This window comes from Gekko japonicus, unplaced genomic scaffold, assembly GCF_001447785.1.
Source record: "Gekko japonicus isolate JY-2015 unplaced genomic scaffold, Gekko_japonicus_V1.1 scaffold697, whole genome shotgun sequence".
Classification (NCBI taxonomy): Eukaryota; Metazoa; Chordata; class Lepidosauria; order Squamata; family Gekkonidae; genus Gekko; species Gekko japonicus.
In genome coordinates, this window is record NW_015160230.1 from 331867 (window position 1) to 353470 (window position 21604).

The 21604-nt window shown below is 42.5% G+C and overlaps 2 protein-coding genes across 2 annotated transcripts in view; one reads left to right on the forward strand and one right to left on the reverse strand.

Annotated features, from left to right (window-relative positions):
• The window catches only part of CELSR2 (cadherin EGF LAG seven-pass G-type receptor 2), a 132388-nt gene extending 131529 nt beyond the window's left edge, over positions 1-859 (forward strand). The window contains exon 36 of the mRNA XM_015412082.1: positions 29-859. Within this exon, the coding sequence (XP_015267568.1) occupies positions 29-50 (22 nt within the window). The 3' untranslated portion in view covers positions 51-859. The remainder of the gene's footprint in view (positions 1-28) is intronic.
• On the reverse strand, positions 274-16026 carry LOC107111160. The gene is made up of 5 exons (XM_015412091.1): positions 15982-16026; positions 15459-15609; positions 14116-14296; positions 7865-7952; positions 274-432 (listed from the first exon to the last, which is right to left on the reverse strand). Exons 1-5 carry the CDS (start codon positions 16024-16026, stop codon positions 274-276), a joined length of 624 nt encoding a protein of 207 aa, XP_015267577.1.
• Between the last annotated feature and the right edge of the window lie 5578 nt (positions 16027-21604).

The following is a 21604-nucleotide window of genomic DNA, read 5'->3' on the forward strand; positions in this document are numbered from 1 at the left end:
TCTCGCTTTATGTTTGATCACTGAGCAGGAGTGATGAAACCTCAATCTGACGCCGCACGCACCAGACTCTCTTGTGCATTGGCCAGTCCGGGAGCCAGGATTGCTCTCAAACCGCAGCGAGGAATGTTGTCTCCTTCAGCCCGGCCCAGCCCTGCACGGTCTGGGTAGCTGGACCCACTGTATGTAGTGCCAAATGAAACTGACTTGCCACCCTGGCACCAGGGCAATGGCAGGTCCCAGGAGACAGACCTACTTGAACAGATGCACTTTGAATCATTGTACAATGGACAGAAACACAAACTTGACCACCTCCAAGTCTTCAGGGATTTTCATGCTTCGTTTCCCAGTCTGGAACTGTTGCAAGTCTGGAATATTTTTCTGATCGATCCAGTTGGGCGGGGGAGCCTCAACAGCAACCACGTGCCCAGGCCTCTGGAAATGCTTTACTGTGCAGAAGTCTGCATATCTGACAGTGGGGCTGAGTAGGGGTCAGGGTGCTTGAAGACAGATGCCACTGGGGGAACAGAACATTGTAGCTTTTAGCTTGTGTTGTGGCAAATCAAACAGGGCACAATTTCTGGAGGGACAGGACAGTGCTCTGACTTTCTCCAAGGACTGGGGAATTTTGGATTAAGGCCAGAGAACACAGCAGCATGAGGCCTGTGTTAGGCACTGTGTAGGCACTACAGGTAGACTCTCATTAAAGCTAAGCTCTCTAAAGGCCTCACCTGCACAATCCCAGAAGATAGCGCTGGCCTCCCTCTGCATTATGTGTAGGAATATCCTAAGTGTGGTTTTGTATCATCCTATTGCAGGGGAGTTTAAACATGCCTCCAGGAGCAATTGATGGATGTTAACACAGCGGGCAAGTCAGTCTCTATCTGTTTGGCACATAGGAGAGATGGGGGTGGGGGGGTGGGGCTGAAATCTGGCTTTGCCATGCCAAGCATCCAGAGAATCGAGAAAGGCTGAATATCAGGGAAAGAAACTTTCTCATCCAAAAAACTTTCTGTATAAGTACCTGAGAGGTTCCTGCAGGACAGCACTCAATGCCATCTATTCTGTTCTGGTTCAAGGAAAATGAAAGTGTTTCTTGATTACATTGCTTAAAGAAGAGGAGGTTTATAATAACAAAAACCCAGAGTCAGGCCTCCAGGATGCTCCATATGTCCATTGACTCCACCAATCTGCATCAGCTGAGAATCTCGTCCCTTCTCTGGCAAGTTGCTCACCTCAGACTTGGTACTCCAGATGCCACAGTGGAACCACAAAACTCTGTGGGACAACTCTTGAGCGAGGTTAGAACCTGGTAGAGGATACTGGCATCCGTGGAAGTGCTCCCTCTTGGACCACAAAAACTTACTTTTTTAACCAGGTGGTTGTGGCAGCCACCTCTCCAAGCTCAGCCTGCCAATTCAGTGACTTGGCCCTACTGGGACTGCTCTGAGAGGCATCTCACAAGGTGCTGAGCACAGTGGGAGTGGCCTGCTGAGTCATCTCTTCATGCTGCAATTATTTTAATAGAAAATGACAAAAAGAAAAAAAGTCCTCTTGACCAGTCAGCACCTGCTCCCTGTGCTGCTGGGCTGGAGCACGGATGCTGCCTTCATGTCTCCCGATTAGCGCCCGGCTCGCATGCCGACGGGGCGCTGCCTTTCTGCCTCAGAAGCCTTCATTTTTTTCTACACTCAGCCAAGCCAGATGCCTGTTCATCAGGGGGATGTTCATGCTGGGTCCTTTTGGAAAGTTTTTTATAATGTTCTTGGGAAAGAGATTTTTCTGATAAGGGCGTGGGGAAAGAGGGGGGAAGCTTGGGGAGGGGTGAAGGCACTGTTTATTTTGATGTAATTTTTTATTTGACCACTGCTGAAGGATGTTCTAATTTAAAGGGATGAAAAGATGTCTGGGTTATAACTTTTAGCTTTGTAGCTGTATCAGGTCTCGTTAGACGCTGCCACGCTTTACCGACTTAGCCAAGGTTTGCATGAGGAGGAGCTAATCAGGACCGTGACCATCTTCATGGCCTGGCTTAGCCACGGATGGGGTTCTCAAAATGAGGCATCTCCTCTCATTGCCTCTGGAAATCTTGGCCATTGCCGCCTGGTCTTTTGGAGCCTCCTTGCCAATTCCTAGCAGCCCTTTCTTGGAATAGTTTAATGTAATAGGATGTGATGCTTTTAAATCTGTGTCATGTCAGCCTGGCACGTTCGTAGCAGCTACTGTGTGTGTGAACCACAAGGTTAAGCAGACAGGAGATCAGTTCCAGCACAGCTTCTTATGTAGAATAATTGATCTGATGCATTTTTGTTTCCATCAAAATGTACTCTGTGAGCAGTTTAGCTCCAAGCCTAGGTCAAAGAATGAAGGATATTTTTCCTAATGCAGAAGGAGCAGCAATTGAGTTCTAGCTGGGGGGATGTTGCCTTGACCATCAGTTCCACGTAAGTTAACTTCTCCTCTGTAAACCCAAGGAGAGTGGAGATCCATCTGGAAATCAAAAGTCCAGCTAAACAATTATATTTGCACTTCCTCTGCTCTCCTAGCAGGCTGCTTACCATAATACTGCAGCATTAAAAGACATGCTTTGGGTCCTCACACAAGTAGACCCTGTCCTCTCTCAGGAGCCTCATGTGTGAGAATATTGATGCCTCAGCCCGTAGAGAATGGGGCACTCCTATCAGCCCTAGCTAGTATATCAAAATCTCTAGGGGAAAAGAAACACAACATATTTTGATCAACTCTAGTCACATGATATAAAGAGATGCAGCAGGGAAATTGTCTTGGATGAAAGCAAATAGGGAAGCTCCCCCCCCCCCCCCCCGCTTCCCATTGCCAGCTCACAGAGTAGGAGTAAAGTAACATATTGAATCTCTCTGATGTGAAGTACGCTATCAGTGGAAACCCAAGAATCTGCTCTGCAGGTGTGAATGACAGATGCGAGGCAGAACTAATGGCTACTGTACAAATGTCTTCCAAAAAGGACCCCCCCCCCCCCGGCTGTAGTTCTCTGGCCAGCATTTGCCAATGTTCTCCCCTTCTGGGGCAGCACAGTAGGCAAACAGCCAGCAGCTGAAGCCTTTCTGATCATTTCAGGTACATGCTGAAAAAACCTTCACTTGTGGTATTTACGTCTGTCACAGAACTGTTAAAAGTACAGGAGCTGTGCCAGAAAAAAGACCTTGGCCAATTGTTCTATCTCCAAACCCTGACAATACCTCAAACCCTGACTTGCCACCCATCTAGGTCCTAAGCCAAGTGTACAAACTAGCCTGTGCTACCGATGTCCTATGCAAGATGTTTTCTCGTTGGGATACTGCAGTAGTGGCCCAAAGGATTCTGGGTCATTGAGCTGTCCTAACTGTCATGACTTTTGGGGGAAAAATCTATGACTTTGCCCAAAATAGGACAGTAGTGGGTGGGAATTCCCCTCAATTAGTGACCAAGGATAAATTGTCAGGATAGTATTAAACCTTAAAAGCAGGTCACTGATTGGGAGGAGACTGGCTTCATGAAATAACTTAGCTTCTGCTTCATCACGTCACTGGTATCACTTAGCCTTTTTGAACCCATGTGCTACCATGGAGAGAAGATACAATTCACCTGTTGGCTATCTCACCTGTGGAGAAGATGTGATAGGCATGTCTGCGTTTTAATTTATTTGTAATTTTTTAAAATATATATATATAAATATTAACTGGAGAGTGTCTATCCAAAATTGTACCATCCAAAGGAGGGACTGCAATGAGAGGAGGGTTTTTTTGGGGGGTGGGGAGGAGATACACACATCATCATCGCCTGAAGCATTAAGAGGTATATGAAAGAAAATGCCTATACCCTGTCCATCGTCAAAACCTGACAATTGTTGGGGGGGAGAAGATACCACGCAACATCTGGAAGAGGGTGAAACAGCAACTGATGCACAAAATGGTATGTTGGGTTTAGAGAGTCTGTTCATTAGCAGCTGCAGTGGAACCGCAATACAAACTTGTCTATGCTCTTCGCACAGCTAAGTAAACCTCTTGCTGCACAGGTAATGAATAACCATCACTGTCCAAATCTGTGCGTCTCTCATTGTAGTCCTAGGGCCACAGTCTGTTAACAGCAGCTTCAAAACCAGTGGTTCTTCCATCAACATCCTCTGCAATAACTAATAAGGTTATTTGCAGTAGAAACTAAGCCAGAGCCAGGTAGGATGACCTCCTGTTTCCTGACAGCACTCCAATGCCTGGAGTGGCTGCATGGCATAAAGAATTTCAGCAGGTTTTTTGTGCCTGCCTCCAGGCTAGGGAAAGCCTAACCTGTTTAGTTTCTACCTGGCAAGCAGCTGTGAGAAGCACAGGAGCCTTGCCAGGAAAAGGAGCACTCTACCATTCCTGAGAATACCAGCTGTCCTACATCAGCTACCCGGGGAGGGGCACAGTATGAGGAAAGAGAGCCAGCAACTGTTCCTGTAAAGGCTTATGTTTTGATAGATATTGATATGATGTTGGCTCTCTCCTTGGTACTAATAGTTGAAGTGTACAGATAGAGTTATTAATGTAAATACTGTAGGGTTGAACCCCCCCCCCTAAATAATAAAAACCATAGTTCTGTTCAGGTGGCTCCATTTCAGTACTGTGTCCATATCCTGTACTAAACACAGCTGCCTGAGGGAAGGAGGCATACTGAACTAAGTAACCAGATTGCGGTAAAGCCGAGAAAAAACTTGAAGCCTCCACATTCACATGGTAGCTTTGAGAGATGGATGGGTAATGGCTGGGTATGGTGAAGGGGAGAGAGTTGCTAAAAGGAAATCTGCATCCCTGGACTTGTCTTTCGGCAGTAAAGAGAGGCGGGGATGGTATGCGTCTACTGCAAAAGGGATTAAATAACAGAGCCCACAGCCCAGCATGGACAGTGCCTAGTCACAAGAAATTCCTAACCACTGTGAAATGTAGGAGTCCACTGCAGGTAGGATTAGCTCAATATGCCAAAGCAGATCTGCAAGAGGCACTAATTCTGCTGAGAGCTTCCAGTGATTTACACTCTTGTAGATTTTGGGTTTGTGTTCTAGCAGGCCACTCTGTTGGCACCTTCCTATTGGTGGAAGGAGTGTTCTGATGTTGCAGAAGCCTCTCCCATGAGCAGAGCTAGCTGGCAGGAGTAGGTTGCACCCCACTGGAAGATCCAGCTGCTGTTTAGGAAGGAGTAGGGTATATGTTCTCCTCTCACTGAGTGCTGTTTGACAGAGGAGGTAATAACTTTTCTACTTTCACCACCATCTAAATAGACTTTCAGTAGTTTACTACAAGCCTTATTATAACAATACTATGTTTTATTACAAAAATCATACTTTTTAAAAGAGGTACAGCACACAACATTTAATCAACAGTGTCAGAGTAATTGCTGCATTTTGTTAAAGATCGTTCCCTCGAACTCAGACAAGGTATACAGAAAGGCAAATTACTCTGAATGTAGCTTTAGCCAGTATCTCTTGTATCCACTTGCTTCTTGGAATTTCTTTGAATTTGAACACATTCCAAGAACCACTGCATATTCTTTTACTAACACTAGCTTAAATGCCTGAGTAGAGGCCCTGAGGATCAGACACTATTGACTTCTACCTTTGGCAGGCATATAGTATCACAAAACATTCAACGCAAATGCCCATTCCTATTTACAGACCACAGAACAAACTGCAATGTCCTTGATTCAGAAAATGATTGTCACACAAACATTACCAAGGGAAACAGCCATCTCCATTGAGAAATGAAGAAATGAACTGCAGAGTCCTCTACCAAAAGAGTTTGATATCTAGCTCCAGTTCCTAATATTGCAAAAGAATGAGTTAAACTGAAAGAACATATTCATCTGAGCTCTGAGCTTTTAAAATTTATGTCATTACTTCTTGCACTCAGTTTAGGACCAGATTTGGGATATCGGGGGGCTTTGGTCTCCTATACTCAACAACCCTTTCCCATAAGCTATCACAACTTTTTACTAATAATCAAGTTAAATCTCTAAATCTTAGATAATGTGCACTTGTAATCTGAACATCATTTAAAAAGACAGAATACAGTATAAAGGCAACTAGTAACAGGAAGTGGTTTTAGGAGATACAATGAATGATCTAGTAATTTAATAGGTCACCTTTTTCAAGCAGTTCAACTTAAATTTTTGCCTATGCTGCAGAAATTTAACAAGTGACGCTTTTCCCAGTATTTATTTAATTCTTGCCTGTCATGCAGCTGATGACAGTAAAGGAGCCCTGCCTGAAGAGAAAGACAGAGATTTTTCTTCTTTACTCTCATCTTTGTGGATAATTTCAAACTCTGCCTTAGATTGCTCAGCTCACAGCACAGAATTGATTGCGAGACAAAATATTCTTGGCAGACTGCAATCATGGTAGCACAGGACCCATTAGGGCTTGAAATTAGAGGAAACTTTCTAGAAGAGATTAAGGGAAAATAGGACAGACATATACAATTATAAATGGTTTGACATAGGAGCTGCCTATCTTTTACTCATATGAACACTGGAGCCACCTGATTCTTAATGCATGGTAAAAGCTTAAACAACAATAACCCAAAGGCTCCCCCCTCCAAATTCTCCCTAATCTGAAATTCACACCCATAGAAAATTAGTGTTTTAACATAGTAGTTATTGTAGGGCAACATATATACTGTCCAGCAATGATGTAATAGCTTGATACCACCCTGTTCTGTAGTCAAATGCCCCAAGACTAAATATAAGGACTGCATTGGTCCCAAATAAGGGTGGCTTTCACTAGCAATATATCAGGGTATAAGAGAACTAGACCAATTATCACAAGCCATGAGAAGACGCTATGGAAAAAGTTTGCAGAGGAAACAAGTCTTGACCAAGTTTCCCAGTCTGCAGTTCGAGACGCCTTCCAGCAGTGCAAGTTTGCTCCATTCATCAGAGGTGTTCAGGGAAGTTGTGGTAGAACAAGAGTCAGCACTGCTTTTGTCACCAGGCTAACTTTTTGGTTTTGCACAAGAGCAACAGGTGTGATTAGGGTGAAGGAGAGCCACAGTGGAAGCTCTGCAGATGAGTGGCCTTGCTGAAGCAGTGACGAGAGCTTCTTATGAAGCCTCCAACTGAGGCTAGACATGTAGCTTGATTCCCTCTTCACAGGGAAGAAGTTTGGATCCATCAGACATTCCTGTCCCCAAGGATTTAGTGATGTCCAACATAGTTTACCTTCAAGGAAAGGGAGGACCTTTAGGATAGCCTCACAAATGCTTAATTCAATGTATTAATTGCATTTTAATTACATGCAGGAACCAATTTAAAGAAATAAATTTTAGAACTTTTATGTAGTTCATAGTACCAAGCAATTTACTACTACAAGTTTGAGTTGTCACTTTGACTAGTTCCTTTCCTCTGTATTATCCAAGTACTGTGCAATCTTATACTGTTATTTATATTCCAAGCCCCTTTAATGCCAAGTGAGCCCACCAACCCAATTAGAGATACCAGGGCTGATGATAAGGTTTTATTTGTTAAATAAAAAATGGCAGGTATGTAAAATGCCACTGCCTTTCAGGTGAGCGAATTGCACATAAGGTGAAGTCCACAGCCAGGTAATCCCTACAATCATTCTTTGGAGGCAACATCTTTGCCAGGCTGACAGAACAGAGAGGCAGACAGACATACTACAGTGACACACAGGGCAACTGGCTGATGTTAAGCTGAGCGGATACTTACAAGAGAGGTGCACACTGGTCCTACTGGCTTCAGTTTTCACATCCAGCATGCCAACCAAGAGTACTGAATCCACATCCATAAATATCAGTGCTGTTGGGACTATTGTTGCCCCCCCACCCCAGGCTTGGAAGCAGAAGGAGAGACAAAACCTCACCGAGAAGAACTGGAGACTGCCTTCTTGGTCACTTGTGACCTGCTGCTCTGAAAGGTACCAGAAGGGAGTGTCTGCCGACATGTAGAAGCTTTAGAAAGGAAAGATAAGGGAGAATTGTAAATCTACAAATCAGCATGGAGTATTTCACTTAGATGACACTAAGCAGCATTCCAATGTCTTTCACTGTGACCTGCCTGGAATGTCTGCTCTAGGACCAAGGAGAAGTTGAGCAGAGCAAATGAATCCAGCAAAGACCAGCATGTTGCTAAATGAGAGTCAGGATCCATAGCACCACCTGGAAGAAATAAACATGCTTCTTTTCAAGACAGCCTCCTGTATGTCGACTGGCAAGATTTAAGTTCACGCTATGATTTGTCTTCAAAACATCTGTAGGACAATGATGCATTTAAAAAAAATTTAACTCTGTATTATGTATACAGCCTAGCTAGCACACTGCTTGACTCTTCTGTGAAGATCAGCTTTGTAAAAACTGTCCACTGTTACTTAGGAAAAAGGCCATGCATTATTTGAATTCCTAAAGCAGAATGAGTTTTCATGCCAATCATGCTTGTTTCCTCCTGAACAATAACAAAGATAATTCCAAACTGCTGAGAGAAACTCAGTGTTCATCAGTCAAAAAGTAGCAACCAAAATTTTACAGGGTAAACCATTCCTGAAGATCCTTCTCAAACGTGCATAAAAATCAGTATTCAAGACTCTGCTATGACTTGGGTTAAATTTATTTAATTCCATGTTAAAAGTGGGGAAAAAAATGTGCTCCAGATATTTAATATGAATGCGTCCTTGTACAACTTAGGCCCATTCCCTGGTTGGTTCATCTTCAGTGACCTCAAAGAATAAATGTATAGTTCCTTTGAGTAAACCACCTAGACCTTTGAAAACCGGAGCTTGGAAAAATAATTTCCTTCCTTAGTCTATTTCCACATTGAATATGTCCCAGCTCTAGGGGTATGCATTCAGGTAAATCCGAGCCCCCCAAAAATCCGGAAAATACCTTATTTGGGATTTTGGGGGTTGCCCAATAATTGAACTTAAAGGTCATTTAAAGGGATCGACTTCTCCAAGCCATACAAATCTGCAGTGAGTGAACTCCAAAGGCGTTTAAAGGGCTCACAGTCCCTTTAAGTGCCTTCTGGGTGATTTCACTGCTTGGAGGCTGTGGGCTATGCCGTGGAGGGCCAACCCAGGATGGACAGGCCATAGTGGAGAACTCAGACAAAATGTGATCCACTGGAAAAGGAAATGGCAACCCACTCTAGTGTCTATGCCAAGAAAACCCCATGGACAGTAATGAAAGACTAAAAGATATGACGCCGGAAGATAAGCCCCTCAGGTTGGAAGTTGTCCAATATGCTACTGGGAAAGAGCAGAGGGCAAGTACAAGTAACCCCAGAAAGAGTGAAGCGGCTGGGCTAAAGCTGAAAGGATGCTCAGCTGTGGATGTGCCCGATGGTGAAAGGAAATCCAACGCTGCAAAGAACAATACTGCATAGGAACCTGGAATGTAAGATCTATGAATCTAGGTAAGCTTGACGAGGTCAAAAACGAGATGGCAAGACTGAACATCGACATCTTGGGAATCAGTGAACTAATGTGGATGGGAATGGGTGAATTTAACTCAGAAGACCATTATATCTACTACTGTGGCCAAGAATCCCGTAGAAAAAATGGTGTGGCCTTTATAGTCAACAAGAAAGTGTGAAAGTCAGTAATGGGACACAATCTCAAAAACGACAAAATGATCTTGGTCCAAATCCAAGGCAAACCATTCAACATCACAGTAATCCAAGTCTATGCCCCAACCACTGATGCAGAAGAGGCTGAAGTGGACCGGTTCTATGAAGACCTACAACACCTCCTAGAACTAACAACAAAAAACCCCTGTCCTTATCATCATAGGGGACTGGAATGCTAAAGTAGGAAGTCAAAAGGTAACCGGAATAATGGACAAGTTTGGCCTTGGAGAACAAAATGAAGCTGGGCAAAGGCTAACAGAGTTTTGTCAAGAGAACATGCTGGTCATAGCGAACACCCTCTTCCAACAACCTAAGAGGCGACTCTACACATGGACATCACCAGATGGGCAACACTGAAATCAGATTGATTATATCATTTGCAGTCAAAGACGGAGAAGCTCTATACAGTCAGTAAAAACAAGACCTGGAGCTGACTGTGGCTCAGATCATGAGCTACTCTTTGCAAAATTCAGAATTAAACTGAAGAAAGTTGGGAAAACCACTAAACCTTTCAGGTTTGACCTGGTAGATCACATCCATGATGAATATACAGTGGAGGTGAAAAATAGGTTTAAGGGACTAGATTTGATAGACAGTGTGCCTGAATAACCATGGACAGAGGTTAATGACAATGTACAGGAGGCAGCAATCAGCACCATCCCAAAGAAAAAGTAATGCAAGAAAGCAAAGTGGCTGTCTGATGAGGCTTTACAAATAGCATTAAAAAGAAGGAAAGTGAAAAGCAAAGGTGAAAAGGAAAGATTTACCCAACTGAACGCAGATTTCCAGAGAACAGCAAGGAGAGATAAGGAGGCCTTCCTGAATGAACAGTGCAAAGTAATAGAAGAAAACAATAGAATGGGAAGGACTAGAGATCTCTTCAAGAAAATTGGAGAAATCAAGGGAGCGTTCCATGCAAAGCTGGCCATGATAAAGGACAAAAACGGTAGGGACCTAACAGAAGCAGAAGAGATTAGGAAAAGATGGCAAGAATACACAGAAGAACTATACAAGAAAGACCTCAATGTCCTTGACAAACACGACGGTATAATCACTGACCTTGAGCCAGACATCCTGGAATGTGAAGTTAAATGGGCCTTAGAAAGCATTACTAACAACAAAGCTAGTGGAGGTGATGGTATTCCAGCTGAGCTATTCAAAGTCTTAGAAGAGGATGCTGTTAAAGTTCTGCACTCCATTTGCCAGCAAATTTGGAAAACGCAACAGTGGCCACAGGATTGGAAAAGATCAGTATACATTCCAATCCCAAAGAAGGGCAATGCCAAGGAATGTTCAAACTATCTCAAAGTCTTAAAACATCATGCTGTTAAAGTGCTGTACACAATATGCCAGCAAATTTGGAAAATGCACATGTCCACAGGATTGGAAAAGGTCAGTTTACATTCCAATCCCAAAGAAGGGCAGTGTCAAGGAATGTTCAAACTATCACACAATTGCACTCATTTCACACGCTAGCAAGGTCATGCTCAAGATTCTACAAGCTAGGCTTCAGCAGTACATGGATAGAGAACTGCCAGAAGTACAAGCAGGGTTTTGAAGAGGTCGAGGAACTAGAGATCAAATTGCCAACATTAGTTGGATTATGGCAAAAGCAAGGGAGTACCAGAAAAACATCTACTTCTGCTTCATTGACTATGCTAAAGCCTCTGATTATGTGGATCACAACAAACTATGGCAAGTCCTTAAAGAGATGGGAGTAACAGACCACCTCACATGTCTCTTGAGAAACCTGTATAAGGGTCAAGAAGCAAGAGTTAGAACCAGATATGGAACAACTGATTGGTTTAGCATAGGAAAAGGAGTACAAAAAGGATGTATATTGTCACCCCGCTTATTTAATTTATATGCAGAGTACATCATGCAAAATGCTGGCTTGGATGAATCACAAGCCGGAATTAAGATTGCTGGGAAAAACATCAACAACCTCAGATATGCAGACGATACTACTCTAATGGCTGAAAGTGAAGAGGACCTAAAGAGCCTATTGCTGATGGTGAAAGAGGAAAGTGAAAAAGTTGGCTTGAAACTCAACATTAAAATAACTAAGATCATGGCATCTGGGCCCATCACTCCTTGGCAAATAGAAGGGGAAGTCATGGAAGCAGTGACAGACTTCAATCTTTTTGACACTTGGGGTCTCTTTTGAGGAGAGGCACCAGCAGCTATGCTGCAAATTTGATGCCTCTACAACAACAAACAGCCCCCGATAGATTCTCCATTATACCCTATGGGGTATTTTTCAGGTTCAATATACATGAACCCGAAAAACACCATGGTTTTTTTTTTTTAACCGACCCCTACCTAGCTCCCTCATCTAGACTCGTACCTTGCTTTCCAGGTGTTTGATCCTGGTAATTATTCTCTACTGTATACTTTCCAGCTTGTTAGACACTTCTGTAGATCAAAAAGCCCAGTCTTAAAACACTGTTGAAAATTACAAAATACTTTTTCAGAAGCCTGAATTATTATTTCAGAAGCCCATGACCTACATAAAGTGTTTCTGAAAACACAGTTAAACTGGAAATCTTCGACAAAAAATAGCAGGTCACCTAGATGCTTCATTTCTTAACCATTGTGCTATATAACATTAGCCGCCGATAAATAGATGCCGAGCCGAGCCGAGGAAGCAGAAGAAGCATATATACCACCGAGGGTGCCAGTAGGCAGTCCCACCCCTAACTCTAGATGTGGCCCAAGATAGGAAACTAGTTCTTAGAACGACAAAAATGTGAACCGCCCAGAGACCCCTTCGGGGGTTAGGGCGGTATATCAAGCCTAAAGTAATAAATAAATAAATAAATAAATATAACATCATTCCTAGCATTCTCAATTCATCAAGAATGCCAGAAATGGAATAGCCGTCAAAATTACTGACATGGAATCTTCTAAAATTGGTAGAGAGGGTTTGTTTGGAGCAGGGTACTCTTATAGTTTCAAGGAAACATATTTAGCATTGTACTAAGTTCCAGTGAATTCAGTGGGATTTACTCCCAGGTAAGAGCTTCTGAATGCATGCTTAATATCACAATGACCAGTATCTCTTGGACTAACCCCAGTTAATAACGCAAGGCCCAATTTCACATAAATTAATAGCAATGCCATGGAGGTAGGAATCTTAATTAAGACAAACCATTAACCTAATCCTGTGTGCACACAGTCCTTTTCAACTGATGTCTTCAGGCATGTAAGCTTTGATTAGAGCAGATACCCAAGATTTACCACCAATTTAAACAGAAAGGATGTGTCTGGATCCATGTGTTTCGAAACTCACCCACATCAAGAATTCCATGCCTCTCGTAAGTGAGTATGCAAAGGATTCTAACTTTTCCTTGACGTGCACATTTGAAGCTGTTAGAAACTCCTTGCCTTCAGAAAACTATCAGTTCCTCTCAAACAGTCTAGTAGTAGTACAATCCTTGTAGGATTATGGGGGGGGCATGAAAAAGGTTTATGAAATCATGCACAGGGTGGAGAGAGTGGGCAAAGAGAACTTTTTCTCCATCTCCCAAAATACTAGAACTTGAGGCCATCCAATGAAGCTGATGGGTAGTAGATTCAGGATGGACAAAAGGAAATTAAAATGATTAAAATTTGGAATCCAGAGGATGTAGTGATGGCCACAGGCATAGACAACTTTAAATGAAGATTGGACAGGATAGGTCTATCAGTGGCTACTATCCATAGTGACTAAAGGGAGCCTCCATGTTCAGAGGCAGCAAACCTCTGAATATCAGGAGGCAATATTGGGGGAAGGCCTTAGCCTCTATGGCATTGTTGGACCTCCAGAGGAACTGGTTGGCCAGTGTGTGAGACAGGATGCTGGAATAGATGGACCACTGGTCTGATCCAGTAGAGGACTTCTTATGTTCTTAATAGTGCTATCCCAGGATGATTCAACCATGTGTTTTCTGAATCGGCTCCTGGTTCCACTTGCTCATAAAGCACAGAGCATCAGAGCAGGCTGTTTAGTAATGTCCAAGAGATTTTAACATGAAGGAATGCTTTGCCTTCAGAAGGTCTCGAGTTCAGACTCTAGCATCTCCAGCTACAGGCAGGCCTCTGGGTCTCCCTGGGAAAGACCTCTGTCTTCCTGGGCTAGACAGATCATGGTCTGATGGTATAAGGTAGTTTTGTACGTTCATTTCAGAGCACATTTTAAAAACTGTCTTCGTCAATATCTCAGTGATGTGGTGGAGAAAGAAAGGAACTCTGCAGATTCAGACAGTGCTAACTGAAGGCAGTGAAAATTAGAGCTAGCAGTCATAGGCACCGCAGGAGTCTAAATGTCACCTCCACCCCGTGACACCTGGGGTCCAATCCATCTACCAATCACTTTTCAGTCACAATAATTCCTATAACAATTCTCATGTGTTCTTACCTTTCCCAGCCAGAATTAACACACTGGATCCCTTCCCACCAGATAACCCTGAACTCAGTGGCTTGAGCTGGTTGGGCCTTCCTGGGACCACATGCCTTCCTGAATCAGTGACAGGACTGTTTGTTTTGGGAATGGATCTTAGCACAGGCACAGGGAGTTTGGTTGCAAGCGCAGATGTAGGAATGCTCCTGGTTCGAGTCTGGCAAGACCTGCTGTTGGAAGACTTGGAGCTGGCCCGCGGTTGTGGGATGCTGCCCCCCATAGTTTTAGCCTGATCTGCAAAGAAAGAGGAAAAGCAGCTTGAAGACAGATCATTAAAATGTCATCAAACAAAAGAACCTGAAGAGGGAAGTTTTCCTTGTTCCTCTCTGGCCTTTGAGATTTCTTTGAAGGGATAAACAAAATACATAGAGAGGGGTGAGTCGATAGTTGTAGTCAAAACATTTTTGACAAAGCCCCTCACCAAAGGCTCCTAAGAAAATTTAGCAGTTGTGGGATCGGAGGCTGAATATTCCCATTAGATGCAGCCATTTTAGAAAGCAAGAGGGCAAGAATCAACAGGTTTTGTAGGGGAAGCAAGCAAACAAGCAAGCAGCAGTAGCCACTCAAGAAATCTGCATCAAGACTGGTGCTATTTAACTTACTTGCACAAGCATCTGAATGGGCGGTGAGGCAGCCAAGATTGCCAGTTTATTCAGGATAGTGGCAATCTGACTGTAAAGGATCACCAGACTGGGCTGGCCAATGGAATGGCAGATGAGACTCAGAGTGAAAAAGTGCAAAGTGATGCATGTTACACCAAAGTAAATAAATAAATCATGGCTTCAAATATAAACTGATATGATCTAAATTAGCTACAACCACCAAGGAAAGAGACCTTTGGAGTATGAGCAGAAATCCCACTGAAAATACCATCTGAGTTTTCTCCAACAATGAAAGTATTCGAATCAGCAGTACATTTTTATTAGGTATAGTACTGGGGGAAAAAGAATGGCAATAGTGATGACATTATAATTTATGGTGTGACCACATTTTAAATATTGTGTGCATTTTTGGTCACCCATTACTGAAAGGATATAGCAACTGAGAAAGTTCAGAAAGGAAAAGGACCAAGACACTGGAGCACCTTCCCTACAGAGGCTGGCATACAACAGCTGGGATTTGCCCAGGAAATGTGGTGGGATAAAGGAAGAAATAATAATTTTTATAAAACTGACTGCATTCTCAGTGTGAGGAAACCAACATTAAACTCCATCAAAATACTAGAATTACTAGCACATTTATTTCTTCATGCAACATGTTTTTAAAAAATTCACTGCTGTGGGATTTAGCAATATCCACTTGCTTAGGTCTTTAAAGTTGACGGGTAGTAGATCCCCCCCCCCCTTCTTCTGTGGAGAGGAATTTGTTCTGATCCCAGTTGTCTAGATTAACTTACTTGCATTAGCCTTCTGAACAGGAACCATTTCTTGTACAGGACAGGACTTCTTTCCGGAGCTAGTTTGTGATGGATACACCCTGGGTTTCAGCTTTCCTTTTCCATGTGCTACTGGCACTGTATCTGCACAGGGTGAATCCTGAAGTTTCAACTAATGCAACAAGATAAAAAGAAAGCAACCTGTACAGCCATGTGCTGTGAAGCAAAGAAAAGTTGTCCCTGTACCTTCATGCATAGATACAGCTGCTGCATGGGAAAGTACTGCCTCATGCATCACTCATATATTGCACATATATGAACGAAGGTGAATGGCATAAACTTGTAATTGCCGGAATGATTCCTGATTATGACACTTAATTCTGACTACTTATTAGTCTATGTATTGCTCACATGCTTAGGTTACAGTAATGCGAATGAACGTCAACAGAGCCAGGTACTCTTGTCAAAAACAGGCAAGAGGGTGTGTCTTACTGCACTATTCAAGTACTCATTACACACTGCTTGTTCTTTTGGCTGGAAATACCTCTGGGTCTTCAGCAGAACAGGCTTGGCCAGAAACTTCCTCCATCTTCCTCAAAAGTACCCTTTTTGTAGTTTGAAGGGCAGGCCTGAAATCCAGTAGTAGGTTTTGATTTTTGGTGGCTCCAGGGAGAGCAAGCGGAGATGGTCTACCCTTCCTACTGCATCTATTAGATTCCTGAGATTAAAGGCAGAAGAAAACAGCAGAACACAGCCAGAATTTTGAAAGTAACTGAAAAATTCAAGTTCAGAGAAGGATATATAGATCTTAAAGTAGCACATTTTAAGAGAAATAGTACTCAGAAACATCCTGGGAGTGATAAAACAGGGCCCTGCTCTATTTACAGACTTTTTCCAACTATAAGGTCTTCAGAGTGGCTTACAACAACACATCATTGGAAACATCCTGGGAGTGATAAAACTCTACAGACTTTTCCCAACTATAAGTTCTTCAGAGTGGCTTACAACAACACATCATATCCTCCCATATTATGCAAACAAATCAAAACGAGTGAAAATTAAAAACAGCAGGTGGGTTGATCCAATAGAAATAAAAAACTCAAGAAGTCTGACAAGCCAAAAGAGTTTGCCAGTGGTCTAAACATTTCAGTGGCTCCTGGATGACAAACACTTGGGAGGGAGTTTCACAGTACAGGTGCCCCCTTCTCGGGGACAACTTTAGTGAAGATGGTGGTGGCTCTTTCTACAGCAGTGAGCCATTCTAAAGAAAGAATTTTGATTCACTTGGCTCAGCTGCAAAAAAGATCAGGAGGAGAGCTGAAGGAACAATCTAGGGCCTCCCATATTACCATCAGATTCAGAAGGCAGCACCACAATGCTGTATAAACATCCTAGGCACATGCAGCTAGAGAAAAGGAATCACGGCTAAAATAACTGACACAAGCAAGGTCAGGAGGGAGACCAGGATCAAAGCCCAGGATTTCCTTAGCCCAGACTTTATGTTTTGACTGCAAGTTATGCAGACTCCAGTCCTGCCACCATACCTTCTTACCACTGTGAGGCATCATTGTTGGTGAGACACTGGGAGACTTGCTGGGCCTGGATTTTTTAAAGAGCTGGCTGTCAGCACTGCAGCTGTTAGTTTTATTTTGGAGTGTCTTGGAATTGGGGGTCTTTGCAATACGGGGAGTAGGACTTCGCCCCATCGGAAACCGAACTCTGTGAGAATCTCGAGCCAAGTGAGTTTCAGATCCCACTGTTGGCAGCAGTGCTATCAGAGGACTGTTACTAACATTGAAAGTTTTCCGTCTGGAGTTCTTGCTCCCCTCATTCTCTGCATGAAAAAATCTGATTGGCGAGAAAGGTTCAAATCCTGGAACCTTCTCAGGCCTCAAGTCAGAGCTGGAGTTCTCCTTCTGCAGAAGTCTACATTTCTCCATCTGTGCAGCCAGCATATTGGCTTCCTTCCTGACCTCCTCCAACTTCTCAGGACTCAGGGGGCTCCACCACTCTCTGGCCTTGCTCCCACTCTCTTCGAACAAGGTGTTCGTATCAATGGTTTGTGCCAAGTTCCTTTCACTGGGCTCACTGGGGCAAGTGACAGAGTCCTCCTCTTCTAGTCTGTAGCAGAAAAGTCAACAATCAATAAAGAACAGGTTTAGCAGAGTACAGCAACATTACTCACGGGAGTGTGCACTGGGTGTAAGAAGGCAAGCAAGAGAACAGGGTTCCTGTCATGCAACAGAACCAAAGTTTTCAAATAGCAACTTTGCAAATGCTGGAAATCCAAACTAACAGTTTGGGTGTTTTAAAACATGTATGTTTAAGATACATGTGGGACATTGTATATAATAACACAACCTACAAAACTGACAGAGAATTTGAGAACCAGCCTCCATTCACACAGCACTTGCCCTGTGATGATGACTTAATATTTCTCCTGTGCCACTCTGCAAAAAGGAATGTCGCAGGGCTCAACATTCTGAAGGCACAGAGGTCTTTGCTTTTGTGAGAAGCAGATGGGCCCACTGATCACTTAAAGCATCAGCTCCCCACCGTTAAACAAAGATTTTATATTGAATTCCAGTTTGAGAAACTTCATTACAGAGCTGTGGTTGTGGAGGATCTTGCCCATTGAACCGACATTTTGGCCATTTACAGATCAAGTGGCCATTGTGAACTGACACACTTATTGTCTGCAATGCTGATTTACACTACTAGGAGTCAGACTAATCATCCTTACCCATCTGAAGGAGAAGACAATCCAAAGTCGAATGTCTCGTCAATAATAAATTTTATATCTGGAGGAATAAATAATTATTATTATTACAAGAGTTCACTGACTATTGCTATATAACTGTTCCATCAGTTCACCATTGAGTGTCACAAGCACTAACTGGTCATGCAAGAAAGGGCACAACATCTCTCCCCATCATACTGGTGGGTATTCTCCCGGGAAAGCCATTTCCTGGCTTGCAACAGAACTTAGGTCTCATAACCCTAATTAAAACCCATGGAAGTTAAACACTCACATGGACAAAATCACATGGGAGGAGTCTATGTTAAGCAAAGTATTAAAGTCATGTATCATCCTGATTCAGGTGCCATTAATGTTAATGTGTTTTTTGAATAGTTGATCGACACTAATGGATGCACCTCTGTATAATAGCTTGAGTCTGCACAATTTTAGATTCACCTAAGGTTACTGAAGATAGTGTACTCTGCCATGCCTGACTATTTTAGATAGTGCATGTCATCAAAATTGTATCTATGAGTCTTGAAAAACCTTAAAGTTGCATCCAGCATCTCCGTGCGTAAAAAGACTCTTCTAAAAGAGATTTCTTACTCCGGACATAGTCCTAGTTAGAAAACAAAACCAATGCACCCAGCTATGAAGGGAAGTGGTTTCAAGATGGAAGTGTGTTAAGTTTCACCTAGCAAAGACCAAGCATGTTTGTTCTATCCAAAGCACCATGTATACACACACACACAACCATAGATATGTCAGAGCTCACCTTCAGTTAGCAACTCCATGTTTTCCAGGAAATAGCTAAAATAACCAGTGAGTAACTGAATGGGAAAACAAGAAGGGATTGTAAAATAACAGTAGATTTAATAAAACCACTATATAAAACTTAGGGCACACCAACATTTAGACTAAGTAATGTATACATCAGATTACTGTATTGCAATTGAGACATCAGAGAGCTAAAATATTCAGAAAAAGATTAAATAAGACAGTCTGTGGATCTCAGCATTTTCCCTCATCTGGAAAGGCTTAAGAGGCTGCACTTTATCTTTAAGGAGATGACTAAATGAGATACATTAGAGGGATTATAAAATTATGACCTTTTGTGCAGAGAATTCTCTCAGTAGACTATCCACTGAAAAGGGAAGAGAAACCATCACCCATTGGAAAGCCAATGCCAGTCTGAGCAAGATGAAAGAGATTCCGCTTTTTTAATTCATATATTATTTGGCAATAGGTTCATGAGTAAGAAATATAACCCATATTTTATGGAACTAATGGCCATGAAAGAGATGACTACTTAGACCTTTTTTTAAAAAGTCAGCCAAATCTAAGTTTATCAATAACTATTAGACACTAAGCATTTAAAAATACAAACTCTATATTGAGAGACAATGTACCTCTCATTTTGTTGGGGATAAATAACAAGGGATAGCTATCTTCATCTTACCCTGCTTTTGAGTTTCCTAGGAACATCTGGTTATTCACCTAATGGACAAAATGCCTGGATTTTGGTCTCAACATTGATTTTAAATCATAAGAACATAAGAGAAGGCAATGTTGGATCAGGCCAATGGCCCATCTAGTCCAACACTCTGTGTCACACAGTGGCCAAAAATACCAGGTGCCATCAGGAGGTCCAGCAGTGGGACCAGGACACTAGAAGCCCTCCCCTGTGGATCTCAGCATTTTCCCTCATCTGGAAAGGCTTAAGAGGCTGCACTTTATCTTTAAGGAGATGACTAAATGAGATACATTAGAGGGATTATAAAATTATGACCTTTTGTGCAGAGAATTCTCTCAGTAGACTATCCACTGAAAAGAGAAGAGAAACCATCACCCATTGGAGAGCCAATGCCAGTCTGAGCAAGATGAAAGAGATTCCGCTTTTTTCAAAGGCAGACTTTAGTAGATATTTTAGAATGATTCATATATTATTTGGCAATAGGTTCATTTTATCATCCAACCCTTTTATCATTCTTTGCTATATGAAAAGCCATGAAATCCATGGATAAGAAAGTTAACATTTACCAAAGCAGTAATGGAATTCATTCTTATTTAACTGATCATTACACTATGTTATATCCTTTTTAGTGCCAATTTTTGTGTATTAATTAAAAGTATTAACAAAATGTGTATTTTTTGCTTCAGTGTTAACTAAGAACACTTTATAATTCTTTCTTAAAAGAGAGATTCCATTTCAGCGGATGTTTTAGAATGGTGCGTCTTCATATTGTAGCAAGATGGGTGTTGATTCAGATTAGGTTCATCAAACTAACTGGATATTGGCTACATTTTTTACACTTATTAAAACCAATGGCAGAAATACTTCCTTACTTCAAACAAAGAATGGAGCTGGAATCGGGATCTCTTCCTCTTTTTCACTGGATATAAATGTGGATTGTTTTTATTTTATTTATTTATATCCTACCTTTCTCCACAATGGGGACCCAAAGTGGTTTACACAATTTCCCTCTCCTGTTTTAGCCTCACAACAACCCTGTGAAGTAGGTTAGGCTGAGAGTATGTAATTGGCCCAGCGAGCTTCAATTGCAGAGTGGGATTCAAAGGTGGGGTTCCCAGATCCTACTCCCAACATTTTAACCATTCTGGCTCTCATTCCTACAATCTGGGTTATAGAAAGTTATAATTTCTGCAGTGTTACTTATTCATCACCTGCCTTTCTTCCGGTATCCCATTTTATGTTCCTTGCGAGCAGAGCTATTTTTGCCTATGAAAACTCATAAGCGATCATATAGGCTTAGCCCTACTGTGTTTCATTTCATTTTGAAAATGCTTTCCTAGACTAGAATACCTTTTGTTGGTTCTCAGATAAAAAGACTTCAGTTCATCTCTTGATTATCTGTCCCTTAGAGAGAGCTTCAGTATTTCGCCTACCCAGTATACTGACTCCTTGCACTAATTACTGACACCATGCGATCAGCGAGCGAGCTCTTTGTTGGTATTCTCTTCAGTCTACAACGCCCGCAGAGCACTTTACAAGTTCCTTCCTCACAGTGGTTGCAACCCACACCACACGACGAAGGAAGTCCACTGAAAATAGTGAGACTTGCTCCTTAAATATGTGTAAATTTATAAAGACCCAGTCGCGGATTGGGGGGGATTAGATGGGAATCCAGGCACACAAAATCACATACGCGCGTGCAAAAAGATTCAGTCCTCATGTGGCTCTTTAAGCGACAGCTCCTCTCACCAGCCCCAGCACCGCAACCCCATTCATGCTTACATGTAACTCACATGCAACATGCCACCCTTTTCCGTCAGAGTTACATTCTCCCGCCGGCTCTCACCACAAAGTTTTTGCAAACGGTAAGAAAAGACCCGAGCACATTCGAATTCCCCCCCTCCACGCTACGTCACAATACTATTACCACATTATTATGTCTGATTGGCCCGA

Excerpts from the sequence above, each read along its gene's own strand:
- LOC107111160 (XM_015412091.1), bottom strand. The coding sequence starts at position 16,026 with ATGGAGGAAGTTTCTGGCCAAGCCTGTTCTGCTGAAGACCCAGAG. Across the intron at positions 14,297-15,458 it reads TGTTCAGAAGGCTAATGCAA|ATCAGGCTAAAACTATGGGG; the intron begins GTAAGTTAATCT and ends CTTTCTTTGCAG. Across the intron at positions 433-7,864 it reads GCAGTCTCCAGTTCTTCTCG|AGGCCTGGGCACGTGGTTGC; the intron begins GTGAGGTTTTGT and ends AAGCATTTCCAG.